Below are 14,779 nucleotides of genomic sequence, written 5' to 3'. Positions count from 1 at the left end.
CAGCAGGTCAGGCAGCATCAGAGGAGCAGGAAAGCTGATGTTTCAGGGCAGGACCCTTCTTCAGAAGAGCCCCATTTCTGAAGAAGGGGACTGATGCAAAACATCAACTTTTCTGCTCCTCTGATGCTGCCTGGCCTGCTGTGTGCCTCCAGCTCCACACTGTGTTAGCATTAATTAGGTTGTGTTTATTCATTTGTTGATATGAATGTCAGCAGGTGTCAGTTATACACAGTATGCTAGTAAGGCGGTTAAGGGATAGCTTCATAAGATTCTACAACAGAGGAGTGAACCTTGCTAGCCGTGAATATGGGTTGACAAATCAAGGCTGTAATTTTGCAGATTTATCTTCAACATGCTTCAACTAAAGAGGCTCTATACTAATAGCTTGGTTTTGTAAAATTTAGTATTAGGACTTTTGAAAAATATTCAAGCAGTCACTCTGATGGTTAGATAAGAAGAGTTTAGAATCACACAGCAATGCTTGGAATTCATGTGTATCACTTCCATGACACCGTTAGACATCAGAACAGAAGTAGGCCATTCAGCCCATTGAGTCTATGGTGGTATTTTATAAACAAAGCTTGTATTTCATGTTGTTTGAGGCTTTTGCAACATGCCTGCCATAACTTTCTGCAACAAGTAATGTTCTACTCCCCTGTCAGGAGAAGCACAGCATAATAGGGGCATGACTGATAGAAGATAAGTTATGGTGGCACAGTAGTACTTTTAACAAAAGTAATCAACTAGTATGTGAATTATATGTGTTAAATCAGCTGATGACTTAAGGGAAAATAATTCTTTACTTCAAGTTTTTTATTAGATCTAAGCAGAACTGTGTTTTAGTAACCCTTTAATATGTTTTTTTTCAAAGGAGTCAACAGATTTTTCCTGGTATCAGCTGACTGGCCTCCTTAAACGCAACAGAATTAACCAACATATTGACGGCGTTCAGAAAGAAATGAGTAAACAGTACTGCGGGCAAATTCAGATGGAGTGTAATAATGAGGGGGAATTCATAAAGAACATGGAAACTAGGCAGCTTATATCAGAAGATGCTGCACACTATATTCTGATAAAAGGTACAGTGAATTGAATTCTATAAATGTGTGAATACCAAATATTAGTAATTTTATTTTATTTTACACTTTTGGCAGTGTTTTTTCATGAATGTGCACAAAGAAACTGCTCCTGAGATCCTTTTCACACATACTTTCTCCAGATCTTTTACTTTGCTGAAATTGTCACTTTTTTTTAAAAAGAAAATATGTTTTGTTCCAATGTTCCTACATGTTTAATGTTTATTAGAGACATTTGACCTTAGCAGTTTTCAAATAGAAGCACCTAATCAATAGATACTTAATTATTTATCCTAAATTTTATTGACTAAAGCCCAGATTTTCGAAATGACAGAGGGTTCCACTGTGGCAAAAATACCAGAAAAAAAAAAAACTGGAATTCTAAGTCCCACCCCTGTACTCAACAGCTCTCTTTCTCACACAGGGCAGGATCTGGGGTGGTGTTTGTGTCTGTGTGCGAGTCTGTCTGTGTGCAAGGTTGATGGTATTCTATAATTCACACAAGTTCAGAACCCCATAGGTAGCTAAATTTTTGAATGACCAACTGCCTCCAGTGAAAGTGGATTTTGGAACCCTGAGTTTGGAGATTAGACCAAGTACAGGTCTGTACTCAATGTATTTCTTTCAGATAGCCATGGTACCTATTTGGAGAGGTCAGGTACCCCCTTGGATCTAGTCTTGTAACTCCTTTGCTGGAGATAAGGCACTGTCGTGAAGTTGGGTAAAGTACTTGTGGATTAGGAGGCTGGAAGTTAGAATTTGGCATTTGTACAATGCTGGGGGAAAAGCATTGCGTGGAGCCTTTAAAAAATGATTGCTTTTTCTGTGCTTATAAATTTAAATGGACGTTTGTGAGCAGCAGCTTGAAAGTTTGCAAGTACACAGAGAGCACCCGAAATGAAACATTTGAATCAAAGGCCTCACAGTTAGCAGGCCAAGCAACAGTTTTCACAAAGACAACAGGGTTTTGAATTTAGCTAATCAATTTGTACCAGGCACTTAGATACCAAAAACCAATTAAATTTAAATCTGATAGTTTTGACAATGTAGGACCGATCATATTGTAAAAAATTGGTATGTCATCAAGAGTAGAAAAGAAGGGGCAGTTGGACAAAGGGAGCAGAGCTAATTGCCATCTGCCAAAGTTAATAGCCCTCAGCCATTGAGAGAGAATCGCTGGCTCTCACAGCCTACTCTGTCTTAGAGAAAGCACTGTCTAAACATCAAAGATACCCATGGCAAAATTAGTTAATATTCCTGACAGAAGAATTGATGGAGAAGGCACTGAACATTCCGCAAGGCATGTAACCTGGCTGTAATTTCGAGAGACTAGATTATTTTATGTATAAGTGGGACTTGTATTTATTGGAACAGCATACGATTAGAATCTTGTTTTATTCGGGAATAGTTGGTAGTTAGAAGGGATTTATTCAATTTGTTAATAGTTTAGTTAATTTGTTGACTGTTAGAGTTAGATAAATAAACTGTTACTTATTGATTGTAAACTGAGTGTCAGGGATTTATTTTAACCATGAAAAGTTGCTGAAAGGCAGGTTACACCACTTTTCAAACTCCTTTTACAGATTATAGGGCAAGATACTCCTCTTTGGGTGTTTCAGTGTTAGTTCTGAGAGGGGGGTCAACCTCCACTTTATAACAGGCACCCTTTGGAATTGTGAAAAGTGGAATTCCTTATGTGTAAAATGTGGGTATAAATGCATTTTTAGAAATTGTGCATGGGATATAGGCATTGCTAGCCAAACCAGCATTTATTTCCCATACTTGGCCTGGTGAAGTTTATCGTGATCTACCTTGTTGAACTGCTGCAATCCTTGGGGCGTAGGTACACTCACGGTGCCGTTAGGAAGGAGTTCTGGGACTTTGACCCATATTTCAAAGTCAGTGTGATGTATGGCTTGAAGGGTAACTCGGTGGTGGTACTGGTGATGGTGGTGGTGGTGATGTTCCCATGCAGCTGTAGCCTTTGTCCTTTATAGGTGGTAGAGGTTACCACTTTGGAAAGTGCTGTCCAAGGAGCTTTGGTAGGTTTCTGAAGTGCATCTTGTAGATGATACACCCCTGCTGCCACTGTGCATTAATGATGAACAGGATGAATGCTGAAGGTGGTGGGGCTGCTTTATCCTGGATTGTGTTGAGCTTCTTGAAAGTTAGAGCCACACCCAGTCATACAAGTGGAGAGTATTGCATTCCAGTCACTTCTGATTTGTGTCTTTTAAATGGACAGTATATGAGTTACTCAATGTAGAATTCCTCCCCTCTGACTCGTTTTATAGCCACAATATTTACAAATCTGACACAGTTCAGTTTATAGTCAGTGGTAACTCCGGCATGTTGATGGTGGAGGGTTGTCAAAGGTAATGGCATCAAACATCAAGGGAAGATAGTTAGATTTTCTCTTGTTAGAGATAGCCATTACCTGGCACTTGGTTGGCACAAATGTTACTTGCCTTGTCAACCCAAGTTTGGATATTGTCCACATCTTAATGATGTATACATGGACTACTTCAGTTTCTGTGGAGTTATGAATGAGCAATGTTCAGTAATATCCCCATTTCAGACTTTGATGTTTGGAAGGTCATTGATGACGTAGCTGAAGGGCAGTATCCTGAGGAACTTCTGTGGGGATGATCAGGGCAAAGACAATTGACCTCCAACAACCACAAACATATTCCTTTGTGCCAACCAGCTCAGCATTCCTTTCTCCGATTCACATTGGCTTGGGTTTTGCTAAGGCTCTTTGATGGCATACTCAATCAAGTGATGCCTTCAAGTCAAGGGCAATAATCTCACATCACCCTTGAAGTTCAGTTCTTTTGTCCATGTTTGATACTTCAATGAGGTCAGGAGTTGAATGACCTTGGTGGAAACTGAGCAAAGTGCCAAAAAACAGGTTATTGCTGAGCAAATGCTGCTTGATATCACTGTCACCGACTCACTGCATTACTTTACTGATGAGCGGGATGATGATTAGGACTGCCAAACTTGTTAAAAGATTTGTCCAACAATTTATGGAATTAAAAAATAAAACAGTACTGATTATTTCAGCTGCTTTACTGATTTTCGGAACTATAATTTTCACAATGGGGAGTCTATCAACTGAACATTGTAATGGACAGTTCCACGTATTTATTACAGAGATATCTGTTTACATTAGGGATTGAGCACTTAAGTGAATTATTTGTTTCTTAAGGGATTAGTTGAAGGGATTTCAACGTATTTGTTTATTTTGAATCAATCTTTTCAATAGTGACACCATCAATAGACTTTACTTATTGTTAGCCTTTCTCCTGAGGTATGCTCGGGTGAGTTGGCATGAAGATAGAAGGGCAAAGGGTGCTGGGTGGGAAGGTCTGAGTTGGCACAAGGTCCAAATAGGTCCATGGAAATGATTGGGGTATAGGGAGCATAAGGGACCATGAGAGATAGGAATAGGCATAGGGTAGCATGAGAGTATGTGGAGCCATGGGGGATGATTACATGGACTTGTGTTGATATAGGGAGGATAAGGGGCCACGCAGTAGGTGCAGGGAATTAGGTGGCATTGGTTGTAATAGATGCAGCTTGGAGAGAGAGAGGATTGGAGCAGGACGGATTTTTTTTTGTTTTAATCTTTACTCTTAACTTCTTGGCCACAGTTTTGGAGACCCCATCCGGGCTTACACTGTGCGTGTGTCAGGAAGCAGCAACACCCCCTGCACATTATGAATGGTAAAGCTTGACTCCTGATATAGCCCAGCCCCCTCCCCACCCCAACCCCATCAAAAATGGGACGTGTTGAGTCTGTGGAGGCAGGATCCTTCCTGCCTGTGCCCCCCTGACGAGGAAACTGGGAATGGAAATTGAGGTGCCAGGATCCAGGGTAATTGGTGTGGTGACATGGTGGGTGGATATTAATACTTTCTAATATCAATACCCAGAAAAGAAAATCAAGTCTTCAAATTTATTAGCTCCTTTTAGTTAAGTGTCATCGGTCGGCACTAACGTAAACATTACACATCGACAATGAAAATAGCATTTCTTAATCAAAAACCAATAGATCCCAATTATAGGAATAAGTAGCATAAAATCAAAATTTAACACTTTTCTCCTCTATTTTGTATTTTACCTTTGCAATAGCCTGCAATATAGCAGAGCTAATCTGGTTGAATCTGATTTAGATTTATTGAAGTTATGTGACTCTAATAAATAACCTTCATTGTAATTACACAAAGAATGTGCTAGGATAATTAACTGAGCTTGAAGTGGAATATGCTTATTCTTTACGCCTGTATGCCAGAATTGAGATTGCATGTTGTAACCAATGTGCATTTCTTTAATTTCCAGGAATTCAGCCAGTGAGCAGTGAGGATGCAGAGACAAATCAGCAAATTACTACGCTAGGAAAAAATACAAATTCGACAGCTGCAGATGTAATCTCAAACACTGGTTTGGAGCCCCGTAACGATTCTCGTTCACCTTCTCCTGTCACAGAAACAGCATCCACAAGTCCAAATGACAGTGCTGCTCTTCCTCCTTCCCCACGGACTGTGCTTGCCATTCAGGCTGCCATGTTGGAGAGTAGTTCAGATGAGGAAATTGACTTTGGACGAGATAACAATTCATTTGCTGCTGAGTGTAGCAGCAGTTTGTATTCAACAAATATTGCTGCCACAAATTTAAATTCATCAGCAAAAACTCATCATGCAAACCAGCAAGGTTTACAAGAAAAAGACATGACAAACAATGTGCAAGAGGATAGCAAAACTGAATATGATAATACTAAAAATCAAAGGATTCAGACCTACGGTTCAAATGATGCGCATATAGAAGAGGAACTAAGTGTTGGTGAAAATGAGTTACTGGAAAAATCATTCAATCCACAGACTATCCAGAAGACACCGATAAGACCAGGAACTATTCAAAGTTGTGAAGTGCAAGAAATATTTCCTGCAGAAGATCAAAGTCCGATCAAAGTCAGTGCAGTGGAACAGAACATCAATATTGCTGTAATAGGTACAGCTGATGTAATTAATGAGAAACAGAAAAGTAAGAAGCTAGACTTTCAATTTCCTGATGATTTGAAGGAGCGTGAAGATCATGCTGAAATGCATTCCTTGGAAAATGATAGAGGAATAATCCTTAACAGCAAGCAACGCATTCATCCACTTGGAGCAGCTGACTTAGAAAATAACAATACAAACAATCGAGAAATTCTGAAGATGGATCATCCTTCATCTTCTGAGACTGCTACCAGCAGCCAGCATGTTGGCAGTGTAAAACTGACGCCCCACACACAGTTAAAAGGAGACTTGGATCTCAAGAGTTTCATTTCTTCAGCCAAAGAGAATCAAGGTTCAGGAGAAGAAACTGATCATCAGGAAATGTCCACTAAGAGTGAAGGCGGAAGTGATTCCGATGGTAACTTTTTTTTTAAAAATTGAGGAATTCAAATGAAAAGCCGAAGACTATGGTATAGATCTAAAGGGCTTAAAGAGTTAAGAAGATGTGATGTATTACAAGAAATTGCTGCAAGCTCTCAACTTTGTCGTTAAAATTTTAATTTGATAATGGTGTTTTGTATAGCTGAGTGATAATTTACTCAGCTGACCACACTTTCTGAGTTTGTGATTTTCATGAACTGGGTTTTACATAAGGACTCTGGAACAGGAGGAGGTCGTCGTGTTCCTAGAGCATGTTCCACTGTTCATTGAGACTTATAGCTGATATATGACCTAACTCAACATCCCTGCCTATGATCAACATTACAAAAACCTTTGGTCAACAAGAATTTCTGTTTTAAAATTAATGTTCCATCAAGCTTTTTTTTTGATGCATCTCCAACTAACAGAAAATATTTCTCCCAGCCTTGTCCTTGATATTTCTTCTATTTGCTGTTTTGCAAACTTTGATCAAATCACGCCCGTTAGTTTATAGGAAATATCTGAATTTGTATAATAGTAAAAACGGAAAGTTCTTGAGTAACTCAGCAGGTCTGGCAGGATCTGTGGGGAGAGAAACAATGTTCATGTTTCAAGTCCAATATGGTTCTTCTTCAGAACCAAAGAGAGAGGTGGGGAAATAAAGTGAAATATAGGGTTCACAGATGTTATTGAACTGTGTTGAGCCTAGAAGGGTGTCAAATGCCTAAAGGGAAAATTAGGTGCTGTTCCTTCAGTTTGGGTTTAGATTTCACTGGAATACTACAACAGAACTAGAACAGAAATGTGAGCAGCAGAGCAAGCTGGTGCATTACCAAGTTACCAGATGGTCAGGATCATGCTTGCAGATTGAGCAAAGATGTTCTACAAAGTGGTCATGCAGTCTGTATTTGCATTCCTCGGTGTAGAAGAGAATGCATTGTGAGCAGAAAATGCAGTAGACTAGATTGAAAGAAGTACGGGTGAATTGCTGCTTCACGTGAAAAGGGTGTTTAGGGCCTTAGAGAGGAATTAAAAGGCAAGTGTTAACCTTCTGTGATTGCATGGGAAGGTGCCATAGGAGGGAATGAGTTGTTGGGAGCATTAGAGGAGTGGAACACTCACTCACACATCCTTACAAACATTAACACTATATGAAATTTTACTTTTTAAAAACAACTTCATTTTCCCTCTGCACCACATTCCCATGCACCTCACTTTAGCATTCTTTGTCTTTTCTCAGTAATTCTGTGATATTGCTTAGTTTTGGACATTGGGTATTTATATCAAGAAAGGTGCTAAATATTGTTATCAAACTGCCACTTGTTCTGTTACGTCCAGCTTCTGCTATTAGACCAGAGACCATATGAAATAGGAACAGGAGTAGGCCATTTAACCCCTCAAGCCTGCTCCATCATTCAAGAGGATCATGGCTGATTCAACATTCCTCACATCCACTTTCCTGCCCTTTCCCTGTGATCCTTGATTCCACGACCAATCAAAAATCTATCTCGGTCTTAAATATACGCAATAACTCTAACCCCACAGCTCTCTGTGGCAAGAAGTTCCAAACACTTTCAACACTCGGAGAAGAAATTTCTCCTCCTCTCAGCCTTAAATTGGCACCCCTTTATTCCAAGGCTGTGCCCTTGGTCCTAGACACTCCCATGAGGGGAAACATCCTCTCAGCATTTACTTTGTCATGCACCTTAAGAATCCGATATGTTTCAATGAGATCACCTCTCATTCTTCTAAATTCCAGTGAGTAGAGTCCCAACATGTTTAACCTTTGCTCATAAGAAAATCCCCCCATATGACAGATCTTCCTCGTGACTCTTCTTTGAACTGCCACCAACGAAATAATATATTTTCTTAAATAAGGAGACCAAAACTGCTCTCAGTACTCCAGATGTGGTCTCACCAGCACCTTAGACAGTTGCACTAAGATTTCCCTACTCTCATACTCCAAACCCCTTGAAACAAAGGTCAACTCTTCGTTAACCTTCCTGCTGCCCCTGTGTGTTTGCTTTCTGTGTTTCATGCACAAGTCCCCCCAAGTCCCTTTGTGTTGCAGCTTTCTGCAGTTTCTCTCCATTTAAATACTATTCTGTTCTTTTGTTCTCCCTTCCAAATTGTTAACTTAATATTTTCCCACATTATACTCCATTTGTCAACATTTTCCCACTTAATTAACCAATCAACATCCCTCTGTAAACTCTTTGTATCCCTCTCTCAATCTGCCTTTCCACATATACCACAGGTGCCTCAGTCAATGATGAGGTACTCTGTATTCTACATGCAAAAGTGCATGAATACAGTATGTGAAAATAATTGACTTCAGTTAATATCATTCTGTTCCCAGTTTCCCCCTTTCAATGTCCAAATGTTGTTATTTTGATGTTCAGGTAGCTTCATTGAAGTTGTTATTGACACCAGCAAAGTGGACCTTCAGAGTGAACTGTTTCCTGCTGATATCTTCACACCCTCGATGCCAGCTGTTGAATCCACACTAGCATCTAAGGGCAATGCGGAAGCCACTTCAGAAACTATACAGAGTGTTACCGAGAAACAAACAGAAGTTTTTATCCAAAATCATTTGGAAGCTGCTGGCGAACAAAAGATGAATGTGGAGGTAGACCAACACGAACAGACATCTGTAGGAGAAGCCACAAGAGATGACTGGAAGGATCTAGATCTGGTAAAGTTGAACTGACCTTAATGTTTTGTTTTATTTTGTCCAAAAACTGACTTGGAGACATTAAACCAAGATCCTTACGTTGAACATAAAAGATCCCAAGGTGCTGTTTGGGAAAGACCAAGGCAATTGCTTTGACCCACATTTATTCCTCAACCAACATCACTCAAACAGTCTAACTGGGTATTTCATTCATTACTGTTTGTGACGCTTTGTTTTATGCCAGTTAGTTGTTGATTTTTCTCCATATTAAAGCAGTGGCCATACTCAAAAAAAAAATAATGAATTGCTTTAAAGTGCCTTGGGATGTCTGCGGCTGAGAAAGGCATTACACTTGGTTGGAGTGAAGTAGGTAATTCAAGGAAACCATAAGATTTGGGAAACATATGCATTGACTCTTTCCTCCATTCCCCCCTTTAGAAATAATATGTATTAGAAAAATATTAGTTGACAAAAAATTAATGTGCTTTCTCCAGAAATTGTTTCTTCAAACATTCCCAAGACAATTCAGTCAATGCTGTTGATTGAGAAGTTCCTATGTGTAGCCAATGCACTCAAGATGACATATTATTGGCATGTTATCATGGATTGAAGGCTCTCTATAAGTTCCTGAGATGTTTTATGCAGCTTTTAGAATATGTAGACACTTAGTGCAGCAAAGAATAGCTAGCATCGAAGTTCAGGCTGAGCAACATAATCCTGGACAGGGTACATAACAGTGTCTGTAGGAGTAGAAGTTGGATGGTGGACCAAATAATTTAGTTCACATGTAATGGTTTAGATCCTGTCCTAGACGAAGTTGCGTTTCTGATTTTATCTGTGCTATTTGTTAGGGATAGCAAGCCTTCTTGCAAGTTGCCTAACTTAGAGGAAAAGTCACCCTAGGCCGCTAACAGACTATTTTCTCGAAGTCAGTTAATTTTAGAGCAACACTGTTAGAGGCCTGAGAGCAGTTAAATGTCTGCTGTCTGCCACTGTCTATGTCTGTGTCCCAGAAATATCAGAGAAGCTGGAGAGAGTCATTCAAATATGGTACTTGATGCACTGTTTATCAAACAACATTGTGATATCTGCAGGTTTGTTTTTAAAGAAAATGAAGCATTACATTTTAAGTTCCTTAAATCAACCATAATTTCTGATCATTTCAGTTTTGATGGAGAGTGACTGGACTCAGTTTTCTCCCCAGAGATGCTGCTAGACCTGTTGAGTTTCTCCAGCAATTTCTGTTTTTTTATCATTTTTGACTGATTGTGCCTGTATTGCTTTTTATGTTTCTTGTATGTTACAGGGTGAAATTGAGGATTTTGAGAAAGACTTGCTTATAGAACAGTCGGATCTGCAATCTCAGAAGCAACAATATGAACGTATTGCTACCACTGTCACAGGACAGATGTACTTGGACAGTCAGGTAAAACAATGAGCTTTGGTTAATTAATGATCGAATGCATAAGCTGAAACCAGATATTGCTTTCAAAATGTTAGGTAGAAATTTCAGTTCATTTTTGTTCTTCTATTAGTAGAGCCAATCACAATATAACTGTGTTGCTTATATGCTGTTTATTTTAAGTTTCTGCCTTTTGCCCTTTCCTGAATAATGGTCTGAACTTTGCAGTGATCATTTACAGTTTTCCACAGTCATTTGTTGGGCATGTAAGTTCATATTTCCGTTATTTGGGCCTATGTTTGAATTTGAACATGAGAGGTGTAGTGTCTGTGAGCAAGTGGGCTGTTCATTAGACTGAAGAATCCTCAATGAGACGTGCAGGCATTGAATGAGGAAGTAAAATCAGGCAATAAAAATTGCATTTAAATCATTGTGGAGGAAGCTTAATCAAGTTTAATCATTCCATACACACTCCACAAGCTCCATCAGGTCAACCCATGTGACCTCGTGTTCCAATCTCACATCCCATAGCTCCCTTACCTGTCATGTCATTCTATGCCCTCTATCATTCATGGTCTTGATACATTCCATGGCAACTGAAGCCCTTAAATCCAACTCAACTCTTTAAAGCCCAATGCCAATCAATGCCTCACACCCATCATCGTCTGCACTTGCATCCTCCATGTAAACTCACCCAGTATCTACCATGGACACGATCCATGCTGAGATTAAATAAAAAACGTTCCAATAGTCTTGCCATGAACTCTCAGTTTGAACAAAACGCCCATGAATGAAATAACTTTCTGTGCATTTAACTTCCTTCAACTACTTGATCTTTTATTAAATTAAACTTTTGTAGTCATAGTTTTACTTGGAAGATTTTATGAGCTTAAAGTGCTCCATCAAACAGTGAGCTGACAGGCACCCCACTGTGATAATGACAGGTTGTGAAATCAGTCGTGCAGCACAAATCCTATAATGACAGTTCTCGGGTAAATTTTAACAGACAGTGAATAGGCACTTTTTTAACTCTCTGCAGCTTTGGGTTTGCATACATTTATGCTACTTTTAACAATTCTGAAGGGCACTCAACCGGTCTCAAATGTCACAACCTCCCTAAAGGTGTCCCTGAACCTATACAAAAACAAACCCTATGTCTCCAAAAAACGTAGCCTACCTCTTCGAATGACTTTAGTATGTTTAGACCTTCTCCTGAGAAGTGTGTGTATACAGGTCGTGCTTCGGACAACCCATTAACAAAAATCAGATTTCTTCATAGGCAGCGCCACCTTAACACAAACAGCTACCACTGTGAACCTCTCCTTTTCCTTTCTAAAAAAAAACCTGACAAAACTGGTGGGTAACCAATCTGAGGACAGAATTTCCAGAATCTGGGCTCCAGTGTTGCTTTGGCTAAGTTGAATACCTCTCCATCGTTGAGGCAGTTCAGACGAAAAGTGTTACTTTTCTAAATCAAAACTCTTTATATTTACATTTTTCAAATTAATTTTGCCCTAAAATAAAATGAACCAAAAAGATAAACTTCAGGTAGAAAATGTTTTTACCTCAATCTTGAAAAAGTTGAATTTTCTTCCTATTTCTACTGACTGTATGAAGTGATGATATCACTGTAAATCTCTCCACAAAAGCTTTGAAATTCCAATTGTCACTAGCAGTTTACAATGCTTTCCAATGATATGATGTTAAATGTTTAATATCACTGAAAATGAATGCAAACTCTGCCAAAAGCTTTCTACAATGGAAGTATAGATTTTTATGATGCATGTTCTCAAACTTTTCAGACTGGTAATGAAATCTGAATTATTACCTTTTCACTTGTTAGAAAGTTTAAATTAATTGCTGCTTACTATTTATTTTGGATTATGCTGTTTACAGGAAATGCTGCGACTCTTTGGTATTCCTTATATTGTTGCTCCCATGGAGGCAGAAGCACAATGTGCTTACCTAGATCTGACCGACCAAACTAGTGGAACTATCACTGATGATAGTGATATATGGCTGTTCGGAGCACGTCATGTGTACAAGAATTTCTTCAACCAAGACAAGGATATAGAGTATTACCAGTACATCCACCTTCATAACCAACTAGGTAAATAAAACTTCGGGTAAATTATTAAGTCTGAAATGAAGCTTTTGGTTTCCAAAACAAACACAGAAAATGCTGGAACTCCAGTTCGGAACTTGAAACGCTAACTCTGTTTCTCTTTCCATGGATGCGGCCAGACCTGCTGAGTTTCTCCAGCATTCTCTGTGTTTGTTTCCAATTTCCAGCATTCACAACATTTTTGCTTTTGTTTTGGTCTCTTAGTTTGGTCTGAACACAAGGAGTTCTAAGAGGACTTTTCCAGACTTTCTTTCCATTTTTGCCCATTTACCCTCCAGATTTTGTCACTACATTCAATGAGTGAGGAAGGGTCTTAATGCCAATCTATGACAAGAATGTGCTAGAATCTTGATGAAACAGCTAAATTTTCTTTATCATTTCTTTGCAATTAAGACCATAAGACTAAGGATCAGAAGCAGGCCATTCAGCCCATTGAATCTGCTCTGTCATTCAGTGGCTAATCTGATAACTCTCAGCTCCACTTTCCTGCCTATTCCCCATAATCCTTGATTCCCTTACAAATTTAAAATCTTTCTCAGCCTCGACTAAATTACTTGGTACTTAATTACCCAGCCTCAATGCCTTCTATGGTAAAGAATTCTACGTATTCATAACCTGAGAGAAAAAATGATTCTTCATCTACATCTTAAATGTGCAACCTCCATATTGTAAGATTATGCTCTCTGGTCCTAGGATCTTCCATAATGGGAAACTGCCTTTCTGCGTCTAACTTGTCTAAGAACCTAAAATTCTTGTACATTTCAATAAGCTCACCTCTTTTCTACATTCCAATGAGTACAGGCCCAATCTACTCGGCCTCTCATAAGACAGCCTCCCCATAATTGTTATAAGCTAGTAAGTTCTATTAAAAAAAAACTTCCTGTTACAATTTTTGTTACAGGGGATATAGTTGATGGGTTAGAATTATATTTTTTCAGCAATCATTCTATTTGCATTGTAAATTTACTCTCGACAACTACTTGAAATCCCACTGCAATATCAGTAACTTAATACATTCAAATGCAATTCTTTCAGTCAATGATTTAGCCTAACATTAACACAGTGAAAATTGATAAGTTAATGCATGTAATCCTTATTTTTTTAAAGTAATCATTGTACTTCTATTATTAACATTTGAAATTACGACTTTTCTACCCTTTTTGCATTTATTTGGAGATTCTGATCTCCAGGTTCGGGAACATTTGGAATGATCAGTCCTTAAATGCCCATAAAGAATTTAAAGGGAGTGGGTTAACGTTGAAGAAATGTGATCAAAGTGTTGGTTTTTAAAACAATAACATTGAGAAGAATGGTGAAAAAATGATAGTAAGCAACACCAACTAATTAATTACTCTTTTTCTGCAGTTGATGAACACATCACTCTCTTTTGCTGAGAAGCCCCATATCTTAAACATTTTATCTGTTTTTAGACACTCCCTTTAAGACAGGGATGCTTACATTTTTATTGCCAAATCACAGTTGCATTGAGTGTTTTGGAGGGTTTCTCACTGCAAGGCCTCGTGAGCTTTCTTGCCTTATCTTACTAAACCTAATTACCTTCCACGGCGCTCTGGCATCTCTCCCATCTATTTTCCACCCTATCTTATAAATGTGCTATTCTCAGAACAACTTACCAGTCACTGGATATCTTTGGCCATACTTTGTGCCCGTACAATCTTTAAAAGGCCAGAATGAGCACTGGCATTTCACAGCTGCCCTGCTCATTGAAGGACATATGCACAAAGTGTTGGAGGTTCAGATTGACAGGGCAGTGCAAAAGAGAGGAGACCCCTTCCCAGAGGAGACCCCTTCCCAGAGGACCAGCAGAGGAGCTCAAGCCACCAGATCTAGCCAGTCTGGTCTGATGTCATCACCTAGTTCAGTGCTGTATTCACGGTGCAGAGGAACAGCCAGCAGTGCAGAAAAAAGATAACTGATCCTCACTGCTCCACCAGGGTACGTGCCATGCTCTTCTTCCTGCCACCTTACTCCTATCAATCCTACTGCACCAACCTGCCAACAAATGGCCCTGCTGCAGCTGTTCAAAGCTAGAGATAGTAGGAACTGCAGATCCTGGATGAC

At 39.2% G+C, this 14,779-nt stretch overlaps 1 protein-coding gene across 1 annotated transcript in view; it reads left to right on the top strand.

The window, feature by feature from the left end:
* Nucleotides 1-14,779, top strand: part of ercc5 (excision repair cross-complementation group 5) — a 44,836-nt gene that overhangs the window by 22,451 nt on the left and 7,606 nt on the right. The window contains 5 exon segments of the mRNA XM_048597542.1: nucleotides 872-1,079; nucleotides 5,421-6,494; nucleotides 8,899-9,191; nucleotides 10,477-10,596; nucleotides 12,469-12,698. Coding sequence (XP_048453499.1) covers nucleotides 872-1,079; nucleotides 5,421-6,494; nucleotides 8,899-9,191; nucleotides 10,477-10,596; nucleotides 12,469-12,698 — 1,925 coding nt within the window.

This window comes from Rhincodon typus, chromosome 6, assembly GCF_021869965.1.
Source record: "Rhincodon typus isolate 14 chromosome 6, sRhiTyp1.1, whole genome shotgun sequence".
Lineage (NCBI taxonomy): Eukaryota > Metazoa > Chordata > Chondrichthyes > Orectolobiformes > Rhincodontidae > Rhincodon > Rhincodon typus.
Note: the sequence above shows the minus strand (reverse complement) of the source record. Positions and strands in the feature narration are given on the sequence as shown.